Source organism: Cyrtonyx montezumae, unplaced genomic scaffold, assembly GCF_038088225.1.
Source record: "Cyrtonyx montezumae isolate F1298 unplaced genomic scaffold, pur_monq_1.0 scaffold_0, whole genome shotgun sequence".
Lineage (NCBI taxonomy): Eukaryota > Metazoa > Chordata > Aves > Galliformes > Odontophoridae > Cyrtonyx > Cyrtonyx montezumae.
The window spans coordinates 7,304,048-7,329,649 of NW_027071824.1; the positions used below are offsets into that span (position 1 = coordinate 7,304,048).

Below are 25,602 nucleotides of genomic sequence, written 5' to 3' on the forward strand. Positions count from 1 at the left end.
TCTATGTAGGAGCTAATGCAATTACATACTTCTGAAAATGATGCAAATAGATTTGGTTTTACTCTGCCAGTAATTGACAAGCACACGAAGCAGTATATCTTAAGCAAATGAATAACAGTGGTATTTATGATGGTCACTGTATTTTTGCTAATGCCTCTGAACACCTTCAGAGTGGAGGGCTCCTGTTTTCCTGGCAAGATTGATAGTAGTTTTTCAGTGGCTACAACTGTTACTGAAACCCTCACTAGAATTAAAGGATAGATTTCTAACTGAGGTACTTTTAAAACTCAGTCTCAGGTTCCTGAGAAGATCCGTACACAAAAGTACAGAAAAGTAAAAGCCCATCTTGAGATTATGCCTGTGTCCATTTACACCACACTGCATCTGTATTTCTGCATTCTGCAGTAAGTCTGTCATATGCAGTAAGTCTGACTGCAGTAAGTCACTTATTTTTATTTTTTCCTCCTTCTTCAGGTCTCATGGAAACCTCCTCTGATACAGAACGGTGAAATCCTTAACTATGAGATTCGCATGCCCGATCCACGAATTGTCATTGCTGGGAATTCTGCGTCAACATTAAGTTACTTGGTGACTAATCTTCTACCGTATACGAACTACTCCATCACTGTAATAGCTTGTTCTGGAGGCAATGGCTTACTAGGAGGCTGCACAGAGAGTTTGCCTACTAGTGTGACCACTCCTTCAACAGCTCCTGAGGGAATCAGTCTCTTGTCTGTGACCCCAATCAGTGAGTCCTTTATTGCCATATCTTGGCAACCACCACTAAGACCAAATGGACCTCATCTGAGGTAAGCTTTTAGTTGCTGATGATTTGACAGTTTTCTTCTCCTTAAGTATGTTTGACTTGAAAAATTTTAGGCAATGCAAACTTTATCATGCAATATCTTCACTTCTCCTTCTGAAGTTCTTTTTTAGTGTTCAGGTGTCCATGAGACAACTTATGGAAACTGGGCATGTTTGGAGGCAGATAATGTGGAGTGAACTTTAAATTACTTTGAACTTCAGAGGAGACAGGATTATGTGTCTGTGGCTCCCATGCTGTGGAATTTACTTTTCAGAATGCTTTCAGGAATCTTCTGGGTCTTTCAAGTCATCACTGTTGGAAGAGCCAGAAAGAGCATGCATGGGATCTTTGCAAAGCCATAGCTGTTTGGGCTGTAGGATCAGCTAGGTGTTGATTGAGAGTTCAGCAAATGTTTCACTGACAAAATGTCAAGAAAAACATGAGATCTCTGTCAACACAAATATTCAACAGATACTATATTCCCAGTACTCTGTGCGGGCAATTCCTGATAAAGACAAAGGTGGCACAATGACACAAAATGAGCTTCAAAACTAAGCTTATTAATCAAGTTGAGAATGAGAGAGTGCATAAGAAAAAGATAAGTTAAAGGGCTACAGGTTTTTGGTCAGAGATCAAAATGGGAACTATAAGGAATTGGTGGGTATGTCAATCTAGATTTCTCCACAGGATCTAAAATAAGGCTTATCTTCTGAGATTTTTCTGCAACCATGGGATGGGGATCTTGACTTCATTTTGTGATTACTGTGCATGTGTTGTGTGTATGCGCACACACACTGAAAAGAAAAAAAATTGACTGTGTGAAGATTTAGAAAGTTAAATATCCCTTTGTACATAGTTTTAAAAAGTTGAATCTGTGTATTTCTGTCGGGTGCTTTAAGGTTTTGCAAAATATGATCTGTAAACTTATATCTCTGTAAGCCATTTGAGGCTCTCTTCTAGGTGCATTGTTGGGCTCTGTAATTATCTGTAATGCTGTTTCAGTTGGGTACATTATTACACCACAATAGCTTGCCTTTTTCTTCAGGCTTAATTAGAGCACACTACAACTGAAAAGCAGCCCGTTATTTTGGATTTAACAACATGAACATTTTACCATAGATTATTGAAGTAATTCAACACAACCTACATCTGCAGATTTCATTTCCTTCATGGTGTGCCTGCCATGCTGCCCTCAACAAGAACAACCACTGAAGCAGCTGCTCTGTACAGCGTGATGGAGCAATAAGTCTGCAGCAAGCAGAGCAGCAGCAGCAGCTGCCAGTGGAGGTGATTTGCACATGATCACCATTCAATGTTCAAAAAAATTCTGGTTTTTCGTAGCTTCTTTGTGAATTACACTGGACTGAGTATGCCAAGACTGTTCCTAATAAAACTGTAATATTCTGTCTTTGGATTTTGTTGGCATTGTTGAACCAGTGATGTGAGAGTTGTACTTGGGGCATAAAGTCTCCCGAGTATTTTGATGAAGTTGCAGTTAAATTAGTTTTTGTTATTTGATTTCTATAGTTATGTTCCCAGTTCCTGCAGTATAGTTTGTTTTGTTGCCACTATGGTCAGTGGAACAATGTTTGCTTGTCCCCGTCGAGGATTATTTCTCCAAACCAATGAAGAAGGCTAGCTGGAACTCTCATGTGTATGTCCTTGTTTCCAAGGTGCAGCGGTGGTCTCAGCTCTCTTGTATCAGCACTTCTCAGCTGATTCTGCTTTTGAGGAAACACAAAAGCATTGTATGCATAATGCATTATATATCTGGTTAATTCAGAGACTCAGATCTGGAACTAAACTATCCAATGTTTCCTCATCAGGCTGTGAGAGTGATGGAGCATGGGAACAGGCTACCAGAGACTGTATGGACTGTCCTTCTCTGGAGATATTCAAAACCCACCTGGATATTTTCTTGCTCAATCTCCTGTTCAGAACTGCTTTAGCAAGGAGTAGGACTTGATGACCTCCCAGAATTCCTTCCAACCCCTACAGTTCTGTGGTTCTGTGCTCTGTCTGAGAATATGTATACTTCTGACTGGAATTTAACAGAACTACATTTACAGCTGGACTGGGGATATAAAGCAATTCAGGACGTAGAATTTAGATAATTTAAGTGACCTGATAGATATATGTAACTATGTTTGAATAAAACTGAAGATCACCATCGAATGCAATTCCAGTGACCCTGTAAGTGGTGAAGGAACACAAATCTCTGGCACCTTACAAAGAAAACAACACTAAAATTTTGAAATTAAAGTCCTATTACAATAGTTCTGTGCAATATAATAAAGAATAATTATCCTGCAGGGTTTTGAACAAATCTATATAAATTTGTTTCCTTCAGAATATAGTTTTCTATGTAATCTCTAGAACAATTACAAAATGCAGCATATAGCGTTATCCTCTTCAGTTTGTATAGAGAAGAAGTGATACAGTCTTTATTAAATTCCATAAAGACCTTTTATAACGGTTGACAGTGTGAGTGTGCGTGTCAGATGGTGTGAGTCAAGTCTGTGCAAGACACTGTAACTGGACTGTTTGGACTTGGACTTCATCTTCCTGGCATTTCCACAATTTTAGAATCCGTGGATTATTAAATGCACTTAGTCTTTCCAATGAAAGTGATCGTTTTCAATTTTCAAAGCAGTTTAAGTAACTAAATGTTTTAAATCATTAAACATCAAACAGAATGTTTATCTCAGAAAGTTTACAGCTGTGAAAACAAAATAATATGTGGCTTTAAAAAAAAAGATTTCTTTTTTTTGTGTAATAACATTAGTTGAGATAATCCTGGTGTTCTGCTTGTCTTTTGTGTTAGATATGAGCTCCTGAGACGTAAAATCCAGCAACCACTTGCATCAAATCCCCCTGAAGATTTAAATCTGTGGCACAATATTTACTCAGGAACTCAGTGGTTTTATGAAGATAAGGGTCTTAGCAGGTGAGATTACAAAAACTATAAAAACAAATGCTGGCATTTTGTATAGTGTATGTTTAATAGTTCAAAGTATTTCTTGTGTCTTTATGTAGTGAATGTATTAATTATGTAATGAAATATTTTTGTCATCATCTTTGGTATTAATCATTCTAATATGCAGGCATTTATTATTACTCTGTCATTCTTGACTCTTTCATATATTATATTGCTCTAAAAGTCAAATGAACAAATACAAGTCTTGTGAATTTTTACCATCTTCATGCTTGTGCAATCAAGCCATTCATATTTATATGTACAAATGCTCTAGTTGAGTACATATTTCTAAATTTAGCAAAATCAGCACATACACAATGACTGAAAAGTCCTAGTTGGAATTCATCTGAAACTTAGTTTCAGCATTGACTTTTCTTATGTGTTCAACTTAATGACTGCCTTCATATCTCTAAGCACAGGGAGGGCATTTATTACAGTCTCAACAGATCTAATTTAAAGGCAGCTTTATTGTAGCTTCATGATAGTTAAATGTAGAGTGCAGAAAATGGGGAAAAGGAAGGTTCGGCTTCTAAGGATATTACAGGCATATTGTGGGGTATAGAACAAGGCATTTGCTTTTGTTCACCCTTTGTTTCCCATCACAATGTCAAGCCTAACATCTTAAAAATAAACAAACAACATCCTCTTTAGAATCCTTAATGGAAGATGCAAGAAAGATTTTGCTTTTTTTTTTTTCAGGTAAAATCTTGGTAAATTATTCATGGATATTTTCAGAATGCATGTGTTCTCTGTGCTTGTGTGCTGGCATGATTTATGAGGACTGCCCATCAAATACATGTCCATTGCTTCTACTTGGATGCAATCTGTGTGGGCATCTCTCATGAGTATGATGTGATGCAGCAGAATGTCACTTCTGTTCCTGAGTGTTGCTGTGTAGACTGAACTGATCCAAGGATTAGGGTCTCTAGGTTGTCCCTGCTTGCTTACTGGAGGTATCTGCTCACAGATCATGGAGCCATTCTTTAATACAACCCTGTCCATGCAACCATGTCTTCCTTAAATCATGTTTGAAATTTTCCATAGAATTTACAGGTTGATTATTAGAAAAAAAAACACCTTCTCCAGAACAGGGGAGAGGCATTGCAACAGACTGCCCAGGGGGTGGTGGTCACCTTCCCTAGAGGTGTTCAAGAACCATGGAGATGTGGTGCTGATGGATATGGTTAGTGGGCAATACTGGTGGTAGGTAAACATTGGACTAGATACTCTTAGAGGCCTTTTCCAGCTTAAATGATTCTACGATTCTTTGGTTTTAATGTAGCTCTTTTCAACGTGCTAATGTGCTGCATGTTAGAAGGCTACTAGTTCCCACAGGGTCTTAGTGGCAAAAGAAAGTTCTGTGGCCAGAAAAGAGTGCCCAGACATCAGATACACCTGAACATTTGTTTTGGAGAGGGCTTTGCAGCCTAAAGGTATCTTTGCATTCATCTGCTCAAGAGGAATTTGTAGTTGGAGGAAAGATGCTGTAGAGTGACTCACGCCTTACTTTTCATAGGAAGAAAATCCAAATCTCAAAATTTATTTTGCATGTTTGTGTCATGTTTAAGAATGTTTCAGAATTAGTGTCTTTTTATTATATTCCTGCCAGAAGTCTGTTGGTAGTGGTTACTTCAAATGGCATTTTCATTTCTAATAGATTAGTGTTCTAATAATTTTCAGTGTTGAAAAAATGAATCCAAAAACAAATCCTTTATTCTCATCCTTTACTGGCAAGACTGGACCCCATGCAGTTGTCCAGAAAAATGTCACATGCTCACAATTGCTGTGTTCACAATGTATATTATCATCTTTTTTAAAAAAAAATGCTTATCATTATAAGGGGATCTAATGAGGTCTCATTAGTTTCCTTTCTTCTTAGAGGAACTGTTAAAGCTTAGCTCTTTTGAAAATCAGGCTGGATGACTGCATTACATAGAGTTTTACAATAAAAGAGTAAAACAGTAATAAAAAAAAATCAAAGTACATACATATTGTTAATGACTTTTTATCTAGAAATCTTCAAATATTGAGTATTTACAGCTCCTTTATTATGTTTATAGACAGTTATTCCAGTGATGTAGGTTCAGCAAAAATTTGAACAAGATTATCCTGTGTTATTGTGATTATGTAGTTTTGTGTGAAGCTTCTGACGATGAAAATAATTTTGAGATTATGAAATCTCCCTTAATGTCATTTGAATTAGAGAATAAATTATGGAGAGACACTTACTTGATTTACTATATATACAAGTAGTATTTAATAAATCTGTGTAAGTGCAATCTAAACAGTTCCAAAGAAAATTACTTTATTAAGTGGATTTGTGTTATTAGGTGCTTTTTTTCATGTTTTTGCAGTGGCAGAGTCCTGACTGTGTGGTGAATCACTTTTACAAATGAGATTCTGCGAGTTAAAATCAGTGTGTTTCCCAAAAGAGGAAAAAAGCCTCATTTGATTAAATTCTGATCCAAATTTTGGCAGGATGCCACTGCTGTAATTACATATTGAATTGAGCTATAATCTCTCAACAACTCAGAAGCTGCAACTATGAAGAAGTGAAATAACGTGCTCTATTTTTGTTACCATGTTAATAGTGCTAAATTATCTCCAAGAAGACAGCTATTACAGAGTCTTCATTGGTGCAAGGCAAGGCATGCAGCTACAATTTTCTGAAGAGGTTGGTGGGAAAAAAGAACAACAAAACTTTGGTGCAGGCAGATGTGTTAAAGCAAATGTTTTCTCCATCTGCATTTTTTGTTCCATGTAATTATTTTTCAAATATTTTAGGTACACAACATATGGGTACAAGCTCCTAGTGCACAACGAGGTAGGATATACATCAAGTGAAGAAGTGATAGCTACTACATTAGCGGGATTACCAGAGAAAGGAAGTATCCTCATTGCACGTGCTGTTAATCATACTGCTATAGAAGTGGAATGGTCAAAACCAAGTAAGTGTGCTTAGTATTTATTCCAGTAACTAGATGTTAACCTGCCATCACTTATGTTGGTCTGCCTTGCTCTCATAGGAAACACAGTCCTTGTCTTGATTTATAATGCAGCTAAGTGTCCTTGAAAGGAGAGGAAAGAAACGGGGGGAAAAATGTGCACATTTTGCAATTTCTCAGTCATGTTCATACGTATTTTACAGTATTTCTGCAGAATGAAAATAGTGAAAGCAAAGAATTAGTTAATGCAAGTTTGTGAGAAATCTATACTGTAGCACTCAAAATTCTGTTGTCTTTGTGTTGTATGTCATCTCTTTCTATGAACGTTTACATCCTCCAGGATGAGAGGATTTACTTTCTCTCTCCTTTTACTCTGAACCTTAAAATGGATTTATCCAATTTCTCTAGTTAGTTAGCTAATGCAGCAGTAGGGAATTTCTTCATGACTTACATGCAAATGATTTTATAAGGACTGGGTGGTGAATTGCAACAAATGTAGTCTCTTTATTTTATAATTGCGTGCCTGAAGAATGCATGCTTATAAAAACTGACAAATGTAATAGATCTGAAGCAGCTCACTGAAGTTTCATTACCTTAGTAATCTAAACCTCTGACCTTCTGATGTAGGTAATGCAATCTGGTTTTATTTTCATTCATCTTTTAGATATTTCCTCCATATGTGTATACATATATATATATGGATTTATGAATGCAAAGTTTGATGCCAGGACAGACCCATTTCTTAATAGAAAATCTTAACATATTTTATTATTTCATACATTACACTATTCCCTATTATTTTATATGCTCATGTTTCCTTTTTCCATAATATTAATTTTAAATCATTTTCTTGTTTTCTTTGGAAATTTGGAAGCCCTTAATACAACTTGATGTTCTCTCTTTCATTTTCTGCATATTCTATTAGAGCTTTCTGACATTTTTCTTTATCTGTACCACTTAAAATAAAAATAATCTATTACTCCATTAAGAATTCCTATGCCAAACTTCATATTAGTGAATTTACATGTAAGCTTTTGGCTTTCAATAAATTTCTGGTTTTTAATTCTCTCTAGTTATCTGAGTTCTGTTCGGTGGAATCATATGTCATCCAAAACAATGTTTCAGTGCTCAATGTTTTTACCTTGATTCCTACTGGAAAAGCAGTTGCAGGACTGGTAAAATAGCAGACTATATCTGAGTTGATAAAATGGAGAAGCTAAGGTTGCCTGGAATTCTTATTTATGGAGCTAGCTCAGACCAATGGATCTCCTTCTGTGTGAAGCTAGAAAATGGTGCTGTTGTTTCTTCCTTTCACTAGGGAAGCTACCACTGGGTCAAATGCACTTTAGAAAGAAATAATGCTTTTTATTTTTCCCCCTGTAAATATAATTCTTCTGAGGGTGTGACACGTTTATATGTAGATGCTATCGTGGTTGCTCTAAAGGAACAGCAGTAGATTTCCATTTTTGCTGTGGCTAAATGGCCATCGGTGTAGAGTCTGAGTGTAACGTTTGTTTCCTGTGACTAGCAACAAAACAGGAATGCAGTACTTTGTATGCCAGGAAGGGAAAAAAAAATCATTGTTTCTCATCTTAAAGTAGTACCAATAGCACAAGGTTTTGCTATTTGCATTCTATCCAGATGAAAGACCTTATTTTGCAGTGGGTGAGATGCAGGGTCCATGCACTGTTACTGACAGCAGGCTTCACCTCTTAATTTACTTGACATTTAGAGAAATAAAGCTTTCTCCATATGGTGATAGTCTGTTAATTATTTTGACAAATTTTGAAGAGCATTCTGTGCTTATTTGTGTAGGGAGGAGGACATTAAAGCACTTGATGGAATCTTTGCATAATTTTACAGTAAGGAGGTCTGTGTAAGATCTGCTTTAGTCTTAAATATAAATCTTTTTCATGAGAAACTGTCTGACTGAATATTTCTGTTGTTGTCCCAATATTTTTCCTTCCTCAGCACTACAAGATTTGCAAGGAGATGTTGAATATTATATCCTCTCCTTGAATTCCACAGCTGATGGAAGATCTCTGAGGATTCAGGATGATGAAAACTATATGGTCATAGGTGATTTGCAGCCCAACACAGAGTATCAAATATTCTTTCAAGTTTTTAACGGAGCCCACAGCATCGACAGTGAAGTTGTGCACGTGATTACCTCAGATGGAGGTTGGTTAGCAGTGAATACAGCTTGACTTAAACTCTGAGAATGAAATTGATTGATTTTTGTTAGGGTTGAGATCAGTCATCCTTCCATTATAAAATTTCCGGTATAAGAGGAAAAAGGGCTAAAACGCTAAAATGCTTAAGTGCTGGTTGTCATCATGTGGTAGATCAATATAGGGTCCCACTGAGACAAAAGCAAAAGCTCTAATAGCAGATATTAACCCAGTTTGTTCTCATCTTCTCCTACATACATCTGTGTACACTAAGTTTGGAACTGAGTTTCTATCAATAAATGGTGGAATTTAAAAACAATTAATGTTTTTTTAAAAGATTTGCTCTGTGAAGCGATGTGGTTTTGACACGACAGACACATATGGGGCCTTTTCTGAGTCACCAGAAACTCTGAGTGTAAGTTCACCCTCTGAGAGAATTATTTTGAGTCATTTCTCTGCCAGTTAGCAAATGCATGTGTGTTAGGAGGTAGGGATAAAGGGAAAAAAAAATTGAATCTAAAATGTGTTTAGAATGGTCTTTCTAATCTTTTTGCTTTATAAAGTCTCATTATAAACATTATAAAATCATTACCTCAGAAGCAAGTGTTCCAGGTCATTAGTAAAGCCCTTTAAATAAGGATTCCATTTCCTTTCTGATGCCAAAGGTCAGCACCTTTTGTTTATAAAATAGAAACTATTGCAAGGATGATTTTTCAACTGGTAAAGATGGGTTCTTATGATAAAAAGAGGACTCTACATAGTTATTTCTGACATGCTTAGATAATTATGTAATTTAACGCTAAGGAAGGTTTGTTTTTTCTTTTTTTTTTCCTTTTTTTAAATAAGTGTTAGGCTTCATCATTACCTATAGTAATCAACATTGAAAGCCATTTACATAATGACAATATTGCATATTGCTTCATCTTGCTGCAGTTATAAGGTTGATAACGTCACGTTCCACCAGACATAAAGTATTTTTGTCTCAGGTTTTGCTTTAAAAGCAGAATGCTTTGGGTTTTTTTTTTCTCTTTTGGAAAGACTGGGATTGGAGGAAACATAAAAATAATGTTTATGTGTTGGCACTGCAGATGGGTGAATAATTTATCATCATATCTCACTGGCCACATACCACTGATGACTGACACTATGCTGGTGGTATAAAGCATTTTACCATCAGCTCTCATGGTTTCTAACTGAGAGTATAATAAGCCAATTTACAGAAGACTACAGACTGTGATAACTTCATCAGAGGAAAGCAGATAAGCAGTGAACCCTTTGCTAGACCTAAATACTAATCTGCATTTGGTTAAACAAGTGCTTTTGCAGAGACAGCTGGAGTTTATTCAGTTTCTTCCTTTATTTCTAGAGCCTGAGGGCATGTTCCCTCCAGAGGTTGTCATCATCAACAGTACAGCTGTACGTGTCATCTGGACATCGCCTTCAAACCCGAATGGTGTTGTCACAGAGTACTATATCTATGTAAACAATAAGCAGTACAAGACTGGAATGAACGAGCCTGGGTCCTTTCTTTTAGCAGATTTGTCTCCGTTCACTGTGTACGATATACAGGTTAGAATATCTTTTTTTGTGTTATGTAGCATACAAGCTGAATTTCATGCATTTCTTTACATACATGGTCACATATTTGCAATAGAGGTTGTGTACATATATATACAAGACATAAATTTATTTTCAGCATATTTTAGGTCTGTGTACTTTTCTCGTAACACAGATTTCCATTACTTCTTTTTTCAAGCCATCAAAACTCCATTTACTTTCCCCTAAATGCTCTGTACTACAACATTAGCAAAGCCCCAACATATATTACAAAGAAGCAAAGATTCTACTTCTACTCATTAAAAGAAAATTGCAATTGTTTTAGAAACATCAGGCACGCATAATGTATCAGCACAAAGAAGTAATGATATTGCATTTGTCATCTTTTTATCATTTTTTTCTCCTCATTCTTCTGAGGATGTAGCAGGCTTGATCTCTAAAATCGTAGTAGTACCTCTTATGCTGTGAATAAGTACATTTTTTTCTGTTTTCCATTTTGTATTTGTTTCTCTAGACAAAAACAAATAAAAAGAAAAAAAAACAAAGAAACCTATATACAGTATCTATATGAATATCTTTCCATCCTTGAATTGCATTAATGTGTTAAAAAATACAGTTTGACATTTAATTGTAATTATTTCAGTTTATTTTGTTCAGGATTAGCTTTCATTATGTTTTAGAAAGACTTAGTAGTATATGTGTAGTCTGTTCTGAAAAATTTCCATCCAGCTACTACATGCCATAAATAAACATCACAGGCAGGCATACTGTAACAGATTTCTATGTTGCAGCCCCTCTGAAACAGCAAACCTCCATCCGTGAATACACATATGACTTTCCGAATGCTGCTTGGAAACACATTTGTTTTTCCTCAATAACAATGCATATTCAGTGTACTGCCTTACTTGTAGACCCTCTTTATTAATTTACCGTGGCCACTTTCTGTTGCTTGTGATGTTAACTATTATTCTCTTTCACTTTCTTAGTTTTTAAACTGGACTAGTATTTACATCACTATGATATGTAAAATCAAAATAAGCTGTTTTGTTTTATTTTTCTTTGGGTTCCTTTTCTTCTTGTTCTGGAAGCAATATTGTCTTGGATACATGTACATCTCACTGGTAATATTCCTGCTTTCTCTTTTATTTTTTGTGCACTTTTATTTTGAGCAACCTCTTTGTTGCAAATACAACAACACTGTCAGTAACTTTCTCTTGCTCTTTCAGTTTGCTTCTGCTTAGTTTAATTCCAAGAACTGGAAAGAATAAATCTTTAATTCTGGTGAGATATTTAATAGCCAAGTGTATGATCTGTGTTTGCATTTTTATCTTTAGCCTAATTTTCCAGCATAGACATGAAGGAATAGAAGATACTATGGAAAATTATTTTTATTTCAGAATGCATGGTAGGTATAGGAAACTGTAGTAGATTACTCAAGAATCAAAATCAAGCTATATTGGCTTACTCTCTTCCTATCTCATTACAGATGGGTGTTCTTTTAAATGTTATTTATGAGATTATGATTATATATGCACAAAAACAAATTCATTGCATTACTGTAGGTGATAACAACGGAGAATAGCAGTAGGGTTCAGAGATCTGCATGTTTTTCCAAAATGGGGTGGGAAAATGTGATACAGAATAGTATATCTCTAAAAGTTATACTTATCTCAAAGTTGTGGTATTTTCCTGGCTATAGGAAATGTTAAATAGAAAATAAGAAAATCTTGGATGGCAAAAGAAACCATTAACAGAGTTACATAATTTCTGCAGCTGAGGAATTGAAACTCGTGTTCTTCTTCATCAGATTGAAGCATGCACTGTCTATGCATGTGTGAGAAGCAATGGGACCCAGATTACAACTGTGGAAGATGAGCCAGAGCAGCTGTCAGCACCTGTTATTCATGTAATTGGCTCAAGGTACTGTGCTAAGAGTGGTCTGCATATATCAGAGCAATTTGTGCCTGGAATGAGGTCCAGAATGGGAACCAACCTCTCAATTGTATAAGGCACATTAAAAAATTAACAGTGCACCCATGGTTTTTATTTTTGGTATCATAGTTTTTGGCCAAATGAGCAACTGGAGAAATCTCCACCTTGGCTGGTTGTGTATACATTTGGGTATCAGTGCACTGAGATAATAAATAAGATGTAAGTAGAAGTTGTTAAAAGAAGTGTAGAGGAATGAAAATTATCACATTTTGCTGTCAGTTAGGAAGAGGAAGATTAATGCTCTGGGAGCAATGCGATGCTGATAATGGAAACTTAGAGTAATTGTGGGTAAAAAGTCACCCATCACAACAATAAAAATTGGTAAGTTATCTTAAATGGCATACACATCTGTGTCTCCTTGAACCACTGTTTGCAATCTACATATCCACTAAATCTACAGGCATGGGCACACTTCTTAATTGTAAGAGGAGTAACCATTTTGCACTATTTAGGAGATGCCAACTAGTAACATATACAGTGATTCTTTGGGAGCTAATATCTTCCAAAGACAGATTGAAACAAGGCTTGAGAACGCATTTTTCAGTACTACACCAACAATAAAAACAGTTAGCCTCCTGCATGTATTTTATGGTTCCTGTGATTTTATTACACTTCTGTTGGAGTAACATAATAAGCTCATAAGCTCTGTTACTTTTGTAGAAACAAAGAAAACATAGTGTTTTTTTGTAAGTAACAGAAATCTAACAACTGAGCCTTCTGAAATGGCCAGCGGAATGAATTTGCTCCTCCAGGCTCTTAAAGACTTAGTTTGCTGTTTATCATTTCTACATTTTGCTTGAATTCAGCATTTGTCTTTGTATATGGGTGAAATTAAGCTTGCTATTTTTCTGTCACACATACAGATATAGTCAAAGCTTGTTTGATGATAAGGACTCAATTCAGGATCCAATCTTTTGCCCTTGGCTTTAACTTATGTATGCCTTTGTCTGCATTGTCTGTACTGCAAACACTTATGCATGTTTCTGCTATTATATATAGACTAAATATGTCATAACACATGAATGCAAAAGGATCAAAAATGCCTTCCTTCTTTATAATCTGCTCAGCCAGAAGCAGGCTCTGTTTCTACACTGCCTTTTCCTACATGTCATATTATCATCAGCTGTTCTTATATCCCAAAAGAATACTAACTACTGATCGATTGCCCGGACATGTCTGGCCGTGGCCTACACGTGCCCCGGGTAGTTCATTTATTTGCCACGGTGGATTTGCTAGAGTGGAATTTAATCAATAGCTAATTCATTAATTCTGGTCCTCGAGTATGTAAGGATTGTGCAGTATAAAAATGACTGTCTGGCCTCAGCTTTGATTGAAATATGACAAACACTACAGCTGACAGCTTCAGCAGGTGCTAGGCTGAATATGAATTTTGCTTATTTATCCTCCATAAAGGAGAAAGGTTGGAGAAAAAACAATTTGTGTAGACAAGAGAACATTTTAATGTCATCAGACAGAGAAAAAAGATATTTCTATGGTATAGGCTCATGGGATAGCTGAGATACACTACAGATTATTGTCTTTAATTGTAATCACGGCTTTCTTTTCCTCTCCTGAATCAGTTTGGGGGGCTGTATTATTGATGAGAATGCTGTAGGATAATGTCTTTGTAGCATTTGCAAATAATTGTTTTAAAATTTGCCTCAAGGTGCTGCATGACATAAATTATAATTTCAGCCACCAACTTCTTAGAAGTCTTTCTGGTAGTAGCTCCATCCAGACTGCTCTAATGAAGGTTAGACCACCAAAGCCATTATAAATACCTTGCTTTTCTACCCTTTGCAGTTAATAACTCAGCTTCAGGCTGAAACTTGGCACAAAAGGTTGCAGTCCTGGAATGGTTATTTTATAATGCCAAACTTTAAATAGAAAATAATATGGAACCTAGTCCTGAAGTGATATTCTAGTTTATCTTCTCTTAATTATTTTATCTTGGGGTAGAAGGTTGTGGAGGAGTGCCACTGACCATCTGACCATGTAGGTGCAAATTGCACTGAAATTGAGTATAATGTTGTTTTGAGTTAGGACTTTGGGGTTTGTCTCTATAGAGAGCAGTGCATTATGTTGCACAGCTTAGACATTTTGCAGTATACTCCTGCCTGTTGTTGCTGATTTTCAAAATGTTTGTAGTGGATTAAGTGCTTGTGATATGTTGGAAAACAGTTCGTTTTGCTTTAAAATACTCCTTTCTCTTCCTGTTTATAGTCATAGGAACATAAAATGGCTTGGGTTGGAAGGGATCTCAAAGCTGACCCAGCCCTATGATTTGTCTGCATTAAAAATAGTAACAGCATGAGCTCATGTTAAGGTTCAGTCTTGTAAGGTTTTCCTAAAGGAAATAATAAGAAAGTTCAGTTAGAGACAGTTTGTTCAGTTTGGGTATTAGGTGAAGGGTTTTTTTTACCAGAGGCCGGGGGGTTGACACAGATTTCCCAGGGCTTTGGTCACAGCTCCAAGCTGAATGGAGTTCAAGGAGAGTTTGGACAACGCTCTCAGACAAACTCTGATTTTTGTGTGGACCTGTGTGGAGCCAGGAGTTGGACTCAATGATCCTTGTGGGTCCCTTGCAACTTGGGAGATTCTGTGATTCTGCAATGTTGGACAAATCTTTTGCTTCTTCTGTGATGTTTTAATTCCAGCTCTTGGAAGCAAATTCACTGAATCTCAAATTTAATGTGATTTTTTTTTTAATTTAACCTATGTATTTGGTAAGACTAATACCAAATTTCAGCACTGAAAAGAACTGCTGTTTACTGATGTTGTGATGAATTCTTGGTGTTCCATTTGTATATTAGTTTTATGGCAATGCTAGTATTTTTTTTTAAGCAGTAAAAAGACAGATTCAATGCAAATCTCTTAGTAGTGACTGAGAACAACATGAGTAAGCTACTTTGGTTACAGCTGATAGCCTAGAAATGGTCTTTGGTTCCCCAGCTGCCTGTCTTACCAGAGTCTTATCTGGGTTTGGAGTGGTCACTCCAGCTTTAGCAGTAGTTAATATACACCTTGGCTACAGAACCAGGAAAGAATAGTGAATCCTTTCTTTTACCAGTGAACTGAAACTGTTGGAATGCTAGGAAGAGTTTATTATACATATGTTTTCAGAATCATGAAATCAACATATTTTAATTAACACCTTTAAATGCTTCAGTTGCATATGCAGTTAATTTTGCCAAATATTAATGCTTTTGCAGCTTTTGGTTATTAAAGAAGTTGTGAAATGTACCGACTAGATGAATACTTTGTATTCTTTAAATATTTCACTGTATGTGAAATAGTATAAGATGGAACTACTATATGCTAAGTATCTGCAGAGACATAAATACTTGAAATAATTTAACATATGCTAATTTTCTGCCTTTCACAGGTCTCTTCAAATCAACTGGGTTTCACCAGGACAGCCAAATGGCATTATCCTAGGATATGACGTCTTACGTAAAGCATTTAAGAGGTGTATTCCAGCAACAAGGAGCAGCAGAAATACTGGAATGTGCATTCCTCTTGAATGTAAGAAGCATGAAAATGTCTGTGGAGAAGTGTGTTATCATCCAGAGATGAAGGTACGTGTATACTTTTAAGTTAGTGATATAAGAAAGAATTATGCTTTTAGAAACAAGTGTGCAAACCAAACCTCCTTAGCTATTAGAAGAAGAGGAGTGGAGGATTCTGTCTCTTCTAATATTTAAAAACAAAACTTTGATGCATATCATGAAACATTTTTAAATCATATTTGATTTTAGTTCGAGTATGGGGACAGTTGTGTAAATGTTTCTAGCAGAATCATGTCAGATGACCGAGGACAAGTGATTCTGTTGTCTGTGATTGCTGACTGTTTCTCCTTTCAGAAGACATTAATAGGTTAACATTTCTGAATGTCTTAGCTTGACAGTGAAGTTTGAGGAAACAGAGTAATTCTGAAGCAAATCCACTGCTTGTTTTCATTTACTGCTCATTAGTTTAATATCAAGGTGAACTGTTTGCAAAGGAAACCAACCCAGATTGTGTGCTTCAGAAATATTTCAAATGTACTCGACCACTGGATGGAGACATTATATTTCCAACCAGTCCTGTGGACCATCTCTCCTCACGAGTATGCACCCAAAGTTTCTTCCCTTCAGAAAGCTTTGGTTAATGTGCGTAGTGCAGGCATTCATCCTAAGGAGGGAGGTTCTGTCTGGTACCAAGTGAGTCTTACAGACCATCTGAGGAATATCTGCTTCTCACTGCTAAACTCCTGGATGTACTGCTTTCATCCCACTGTGGTAAATTACATGGTAGGCATGTGCATACACAGAACTTCGTATGTATTTTTGCATCTTGCTTGGAACAGTCAGTTTTCAAAAAATCATAGTCATTAAGATTGGAAAAGACCTCTAAGGTAATCAAATACAACCATCAATCCATCCCCACCACGTCCACTATCCATGTCCCTCAGTGCCACATCTTAGTGTCTCATGAGCACCTCCAGGGATGGTGATTCCACCACTTCCCTGGGCAGTCTTTTCCAAAGCATTGCCACTCCTTCTGAGAAGTTTTTCTTCAGCTTCAATACCGTAGACCACACACTACAAACTGCTAAAGATCCTTTGCCAGCTCAAGTATTCAGGTATCTGTGGGGCATGTGGCGGTTCTTTGTACAATTCTTTTGTCACAGCAGACCATAGGGAAGTTTCTAAACATATGCAGAATTTCAAAAAACACTAGTAAAAATATCTTCCCTGTGTGAGGAATCATTTCTCAAGCACTGCATGGCAAACAGTGGTCATTAAAATGGTTTCTTTTGTTGTTTTTTCCCCGCCCAAATTCTTCCTTGGGTGAATGACTAGATTGTCCTATTCATAAAATCTATTTAGATTCATCTACAAGTGGATGGTTATTACGTGACAATGATGAGCAGCCCTGAATGAGATCCATTGTGATTTGTCAGATGTATTTTTAAATTATGGCTATTTGCAGGTTAATCTTCATATTAGTTCCTGTTTAGGAGTAGGATCAATAGCATAGCAGAAGTCTGTAATGGTTTTTATTGACAAATGAGGGAGAAATCTCTTAGTTTGAAAGTAAGATTTAATGTAATGAAATAGTGTCCCTATTTGTCAAAAGCATCATCACATGCTCTGCGACTAAGGCAAACGATATGTATTCACAAGATTCCCTGTCAGACAAGACAGTAATTAAGGAAGTGAGTTATCTGAGGGGTTCAAATAAAAATATAAATTATCACAGCCAACACAGCCTCAGGTTCTGCATTCCCTTGAGAGCAGTACTATACTAAATGTATGCATTTCTTAAACCTTGCAAGTAAATTATAGGAAGTTTTTTGTTCTAAAATATGAATTTACTTATTTCACATTTTTAGCTTAGCTAATATTTTAATAGATCTTTTAGCATGTGTATGAGTAAAATTTATTAGATAATTTTAAAAGTCACCTTCTGCATTTTGAACTTTTTAGTATTTTTGTAAAATTATGATAACTTTGAGCCTTCAAGAGTGCCAGTTTACTATTATAGGTTGCCAACTTTCAATTTTCTTCTAATTGATAGTACACTGTTTACTATGATGGTTTCTGTATACCTGAATGCATCACTAACTTTAACTGTGCCATGTAATGGAGTATTGCTATACTCGCACAATTGTAAGTAGACACTTATCTATTTGTTCTTTGCATCCAGTAGAGATGGGGGGTGGGGGGTTAGGAGTGGGTGTTAATTGGTTAGGTAGAAAATGCATAATAAATGACTGGTAGATGCTGAGGAAAGTGATGCACTCAGACAAAATGACATGAGAGTAATTTTTGTGGGTGAAGATTGAAACTCCCCAACTGTCACTTTGTCTAGTTTGTTCTGTGTACCGTCAGTGATCTAAAATGTCTGTAACTGAGGTTGCTACAGAGCTCTAGAAATATCCCTTTTCTTCCTTACAGTGTTCTGTGATAGGGGTAGTGTTATAGCTTATGTAGAAGCTCTCTCTCACACTTTTATATGCTGTCTTTAGATTCAACAGTGTACTGGATAGCAGTGAAGAAAAGCAACACTGACCAGTGTGCACTTGTTTGGAAAAGAAAGCCTCTTACCACAGTGCCAGATGCTATTTGCAATCCATTAATGATACAGCCAAATGTGAAGGATAGCACTTGTAGTAATGTTCAGTTTCAGAACAAGAAAGGCATTTTTTTTTGGCAAAGAAAGAAAAAATAATAATTTTGATACATAGAGAACTCAGTACTCAACTCTTCTGAAAACAATACAAATCTCTTGACATGATGATTTGCACATTCGAGATTCCTTGCTAGCCATGAAGAAATTTTTGTAGGTAAAATGAAGCCATCTCAAAATAATCTATGAAAATTCAGAATCAAACATATTAAAAGATTATCAGAGTGGGAAATACTGCATCTCTTTAGATAAGAGAGTAATGTGCTAGAATATCTTTTATTTGCTCTTATACAGTTAAGGAAGCTGAAACCCTGCAGTTTCCTGCTGATCAGAAGTGACAGCATCTTTCTAATCCACTTGCAAAGACTATATTCCCCCACTAGGGATGATAGCACCACTCCAAACCTGGAAAATGCTTGCTTTCCCTTAGGAGCTGCCAACCAAGTTAAACCACCTTGAACTATTATGGTACATTTCGTGATTGGAACATGTCCTTTTGCAAATAATTGAATTAGGAGCAATCAAATTCTTAACTTCTTCTCTCCTACTAAAGAGAGAACTCTGTTGCGTTCTGAGAGTTGAAAGTTGATTAGAACAAAATAAATTCTCTTGCATGCATGCTATTCTATGAAACATAATTCCTAAAAGCAAAACAAAAAACAGTGGAGATGTTTTTATTCATTTTACCTGTTGTTCGTTTTCATTATATGTGTAACCATCTTTCCACATAGGTATTCTTTTTGTATACATTAGATTTGATGGTAGACTAACCAGTGAATGCAGGTAAGATATACATAGTTATAAGAGAAAAATTGGTATCGGAGTTCTTATAAAGGAGTTGGACATTTTGCTCCATTCATTTATTGCACCTTGTGTACAAGATACAATGGATTTAGTTTCCATCTTACGATTTCCTTGAATTCAGTGAGAATACTAGGCTTTTAAAAAAGATATAATTTTAAAAAACAGATATAATTTTTAAAGAACAGATACAGTATTATTTTTTTTAACAAGTCATGTCTTGTTTTTTTCCCTCCTGTTTTTTCTCATGGATTCATCACCATTTGTTTGCTATTATAATTCTCTCTAGAAAAGGAGGGATTTATTATCATCTCTTGTCTAATTAAGAGATCTCAAAAATACAATCCCCACCATCACTACCCATACAAATCCAAGTTTTACAGTAAGAGGAACACAAGAGTGTGTTCTCAATGTGCATTCAAGCAGGATGCAGACTCTTCAGCTAACAATGGCTGAATTAGCTCCAGCTAACAAGCACAGTGGCATCAGAAAGGCAGCACTAGCTAGATGAATAAAGGGTTGTACTAGTATGTGTGTGCTCCAGTTATGAGCCAAGCTAGTGTCTCTGCACAGTATTGTACAGTGTAAATACATCATCTTGCTCAGAACTGTTTGGGGAATCCCAGGGAAAAGCAAAGAAACCTTTCCACTACAAGAGCCATGTACGTGCACATTCATATGGACCTGATATTAAGCCTAATAAAGATGAGAAAGCATTCCTATTATCCCAAACAAGCTTTGCTTGAATCTTTACCTCTTGTTTCTAGTTATCTGTTGTTCTGCTTCAGTGTTACAGACTCTGTTGTTGTTCTATCAAGATCTAACAAAATGCCCTGGCTGGTGTCATTACCCATGTGCTTGTAGTCAGACCTTGGATAGATTTATACTTCTTGACTGCAAAAATTATTTTAAAAGACTGTTGTGTGTAATTGTTCAGAACAGCCAAGAACATTGTCTCGTGATGAATCTTGTTGACTGTCAAGAAGGTCCTAAAGTCTTCCAGCTGCCTTTTGCAGTAGCTGGTCTGTGTTGTTTGGGTATTCCCACGTAGCCAAAATTGCCCATCTCTCCCTATGTTTTCAGTTAGGTGTTCTTCATAGTTCTGTTCTGAATGAAATCTAAAAGCAGACATCAGTTTAAAGAGCACATAGCACAGGATATGCAGGGATGTGTTTCTATTAACAGGGGAATGTAGTCCAGCTTCATTCATCAGGGAGCGTAATCTGACTTTGGTGGGGAAGAACTGCCTTCTTTCCTTGTCCATGTAGCTATGAACTGTCCTGTTGTTACTGGCAACTCTGGGTGAGCACTGAAAAGAATGATATAGGTACAATAAAAATGTAATTAAAATAGTGGTGCCAAGACTAATAATTTCCATACTCACTGAATCAGGGGTGTGAATATCAACAATTAAAAGGGTCCTGACATAAGGTGTTAATACAGCTTTAGTGCTTTTTGTTGTCAGTAGCAAGAAGCTATATAAATCTGCAGTTAGTAAACTAGTCAAGTATAACTAGGAAGAACAGGCTTACCCATTCACTCAACATATTAACGTGCCACTTGTTAAAAAACTTTCTCTTTACATACAGGTGGAGTAAAATAGTAGCTTGATAACTAGCTTAACAAACATGACTTCCAGGGGAGAAAATGAACACATCTAAACTCTGATGAAGGATATTGTGTCAATATTTATGTAAAATTGACTGTTAATGCTAGCAGTTTTGTGAAGTCTTTTAATTTTCTTTCAGGCTTAGAGAATCTTTGAAAAGTGAGCACTTCGTATACAGTTTTTTTTGTAACATACCTGAAAGTCAGGAAATGTAACTCATTTTAGTAAGATTATATTTAGTGATTTGTGACAGGATAGCAGTAATTTCTGCTGAAGGATTTTTGATCTTAGGCTGTACCAATTACTGGAAAAGAACAACAGTAGCAGAAACAGGTGAATATATATTCTCAGGGAAAGAAAAAAAGTGCTTATATAGATTCTGAGATAATTTAAGTGAAAAAGAGTGAGCTTTGCTAATTTAAAATATTCTCTCACATGAGAGCATGATGGGTCAATCATTTCTCTGGTGTTTGCTCCACAGGCAGAAATTTTTAATGAACTCTAGTAGCTAATAGGAAATCCTTAGAGTGTTTTGTGAATTGCTATTTCACAAAGTGGCTTTGGCAGCAAGTGTTTGACAGGAAGGATAAACATGGCTGCCTAGCACATCTGTTTATTTGAGTAAATCAGTCCTACCTCAACTGGCATGTGTCCATAAGGCTAGATAACAAAGCCTTCAGCAAGCAGAGGGATTTTAAGGACTCCCGTGATAGCTCAGGACGAGCATCTTGTTTCATGACTGCAGGTAACAGAGATCTTCTAGTTAGCAAGATACTTCAGGCATTCAACTCTGCTTATGAGAGTGAGATCTCATACTTGCCTAAAACGTTTGTGTCACTGCATTTGATCACCACCAGGGTTCTGCTTCCAAGTACAGTTAAACCATCCAGTGGGGACTGTAATTTTGAGATCTAAGAGGATGAGATAATAATAACCTTTTACCTTCACAGCTTTCAATACATCTGCTTTTCTTCTTTGTCTATGACATAATCTTAGAATTACTTGAATGCATTTTATTTTATAGACTGATAGCACAGAATTCTTGGGCTGAATATCAATGCAAATAGAAACTATCTTTAGAGAACTGCCAAAAAAGTGTTACTTAACAATTTACAGCTGATGCAGAGGAAGTTATGGAGCTACATAATAATATAACCGACTACATCAATTGGTAATTTCAGATGAGAGTCTGAATGTGTTTTAGAGCTAACTGGGCCCTTTTTTAGAAGCTGACTATGGAGTACTGAAAAATACTGAGGATCTTAAATCATTTTATCAAGAGTAAATAGCTTCTGAAACTACTGGAACAAACCTAGCTGTTCAGCTGGGGATTTTTCAGGGAATTCAGGAAGAAAAGAAGAGACACCAATAAAAACAGAAATAATGTTCCAATTAGAGTTCTTTGGAGTTAGCACTTAAGTGGCCTTTCCATTGTGAAATATGCAGAACAGCTATTTCTACTAAGTATTCATAAGACTAGAGTCATCTCATGAAAAGTGAAATGACTGCTGATGCATTTGAGCCAAGGGTAATGCCAAGAACGTGTAAGTTTCTTCATCCATAAATTCAGAAAGACTGCGAGTGAAATTTGAAGGGTTCCCATCACTGAAAAGCCAAAACCGGACAGGGGTAACAAATGAAATCCATGAAAAGAAGCAGAGAAATTATACATAACAGATCACAGAGGGAGGCACAATCCCAGAGGGCTCACAAGTTGGGACAAGGAATATGTAAGAAACATGTATTTGGCCTCCTATTGCACAGGAAGATACATCATTTACTAGCTCTGATGCCTTAAGTAAGAGTAGAGGAATGTCCTTACAGGTATCAAGAGTTGTTGCTAAATATATCTGTTCTGAGGGCACTGTCATGATGGTAGTAGAATTGATATTGTTAAGAGTGTTTTTAAATGATTTGGTAATACAGAGAGATGAGGTAATCTAGGTGTTTTGGAGCCAGCAATAAGAAAAACTCAGCATGGAGTGTGTGCCAGACTTAGAAAATGAAATCCAAAAGATCCAAAGCCAAGAAGATGTGTAAAGCTGAGTTTTATTTGACAACTTAACTAATGACCTGGAAGAAAGAACAGTGGGTTAATTAAATTAATACATTGGATTATATTATCAGTGACGTGTTGAACAGCAACAAAAAAAAAAAGTAGGACCTGAAGAGAGAAGCTTACAATTCCTGAGCAGAAAATGATGAAGTTCAACTACGCTGGTAGTGTAAAACAGATGCTGAATGGGAAAGTGTGCTGAAAAAGAACGGGATGACACATCAGTTCAAAACACAAAAGGCTGTAAAACCTTATAGAAATGCTGCTCTCTTTAGACCACATTGACTGAAGAACTGTAATCATAAGTGAACATATGTTACAAGAAGATCCCACATATTTTAAAGTGAAAAAAAAAATATGTAAGAGATCATATAGGGAAACTGTTTTTTTCAGTTGTAATGGTTTCAGATATGTCTCCTAATAAATGACTAAATAATAGGAAAGAAAAGGAAAGGGCAGGATGGTGGTGGCTTATATCTACATATTGCAATCTAGTCTACACTGAGAGACTCAAACAGCCTGCAAGGCATATGGAGATGATTCATGTTAATGGACTATTTTATTAAGGTGCAGTATGGTTGAAGGCCACAAAATAGCAGCATTCTGTCAGATATACAGTAGTTTATTGAAGTCTGATAAAGCTGGAGGGCACAGGATTTTAGCCAAGTTACTTTCTATTTGACTGCAGTCAGATTAGTGTCTGTACTTGGATGTTTTGTATGCGTTTGTCATATACGTTGTTTTGCCAGAGAACACGTTATGTTCTGTTTAACAGATATTGCCTTACTGATTTTTATTTTAAACTACTTTTAGGTATGTTGTAATGGGATTCTGCACGACAATAAACCTGGCTTCCAATGCTGCGAGGACAAGTACATTCCATTTATTCTTAATTCACCAGGGGTTTGCTGTGGTGGTCAGATACATGCTGTGCAACCGAAACATCAGTGCTGTGGTGGTTATTACACTAGGGTATTAGCAGGTAAGAGACAACTCCTTTCAAGTGCTTGAAAGAAACAAAACAACAAAGTTGATGTATCTGTTAAACCAAGGAGAATGAAAACATAGCAATAAATGTGGGATTTATCAAGATTTCTAGTGTCTTCTAGGCTTGTGTTCTGTGGGATAAGCAAAGAAAACTGCACTTTGCCTTCTAAATACAGTACCCTTCATACAATATAGGCTTAATTGATAAAGCCCAATTATTGGGTTATTTCCCAGGGAACTAATTTATATCAAACTGTATTTAATTGCAGTAAGTGCTGAGTAATGGGGAAGGCAGTTCCGCCATCAGGCTATTTAGAGGTGCAGTTTAGTTCTCAGCTTGACTTGACCCCTTGTGACTTTCCCTGGCCATCACTGTTAGCATTTGCAGTTGATACTACGTTACGTATTCTGCCATTTGTTTCTACCATGTTACTTATCAAACTATGTAGTATTTCTGATGAAAATCAATCTGTTTCTTAAGGTGGATTGCACTCTTTGAATCTCAAAACTGATGACGAGCTTTGCCAAAACTGTGCTTCTGTGCTGTAGTCCAGAGTTTGGTTTTCCTGGTGGTTGGTCAATTTTTGATATGGAGAGGGAAAGAAAAGGGAGAGAAAAGTCATTTTGGGGGCATTGTTCAGAGCATATATCTCTTTGTAAGGCAGTTGTCAGGTCAGGAGCTAAAACGCTTCCATTACTCATGAGCTGGCACGTTCTGTGAGCTCAGACATGCTTGAATTTTTGCCAGCACATTCAGTATGTCCCAAGTTCTGATTCCTTGAAAAGTAATTCATATATCACAATATTAGAATGTCTTTCATGATGTCATCAGAAAAAAATTTTATCACATGGAAGAACCAGAGAAGAGTGTTTTGCTGGCCTCATTAATTTCAATGTACTAACATGGAAAGATTATCCTGTGACCCTTGTCCCCAGCCAGTGGTCTATGCTAACTAGCTTAAGGCTGTTTAGATCAAGAAAGAAAAGTACAATGAAACAAAATGACTTTTATCTGAAAGTAGTTCTTCAGTCAGCGGTCCACAAGCATGAAACAGAATATCTCAACATGATTTTAAACATTTTTTTTTTCCTGAGTATACTTGCTGCATTCTTTTTTTCCATATTCTAAAGGGCAGCAACATGAACAATGTTGGTCACTTTTTTCATTTTTCTTTTTAATTTTTATAAATATGCTAATAACCCGAAGCTAAATGTTAATGTGGGTCATTCTTTGATAAGGATAACAATTAACTGTTAAGACTGTGTGGTACTTTTCAGAGCAAGAGTATTTTCATGCCTAGCTTGGAATGGATCCCATTTGGAGAGGTTAATGAGAAGATTACTGATCCTTTGTATCTTATGTCTAATAGTTCTTACAAAAAAAAAAAAAAAAAAAAATCCAGTAGACGTAAGCTGCATTCTGTGTTTTAATACTTTCTCTGTATAGCAAATAAATTAGATTCTGAGGGATACAGGAAAATATGATGAAGTATACAAATAGATTATATCTATTATACTATAAAAATTA

The 25,602-nt window shown here is 36.3% G+C and overlaps 1 protein-coding gene across 1 annotated transcript in view; it reads left to right on the forward strand.

Annotated features, from left to right (window-relative positions):
- Positions 1 to 25,602, forward strand: part of USH2A (usherin) — a 354,043-nt gene that overhangs the window by 246,558 nt on the left and 81,883 nt on the right. The window contains exons 41-48 of the mRNA XM_065744176.1: positions 475 to 809; positions 3,630 to 3,752; positions 6,567 to 6,730; positions 8,699 to 8,908; positions 10,265 to 10,467; positions 12,263 to 12,375; positions 15,833 to 16,025; positions 23,901 to 24,069. Of these exons, the coding sequence (XP_065600248.1) occupies positions 475 to 809; positions 3,630 to 3,752; positions 6,567 to 6,730; positions 8,699 to 8,908; positions 10,265 to 10,467; positions 12,263 to 12,375; positions 15,833 to 16,025; positions 23,901 to 24,069 (1,510 nt within the window). The remainder of the gene's footprint in view (positions 1 to 474; positions 810 to 3,629; positions 3,753 to 6,566; positions 6,731 to 8,698; positions 8,909 to 10,264; positions 10,468 to 12,262; positions 12,376 to 15,832; positions 16,026 to 23,900; positions 24,070 to 25,602) is intronic.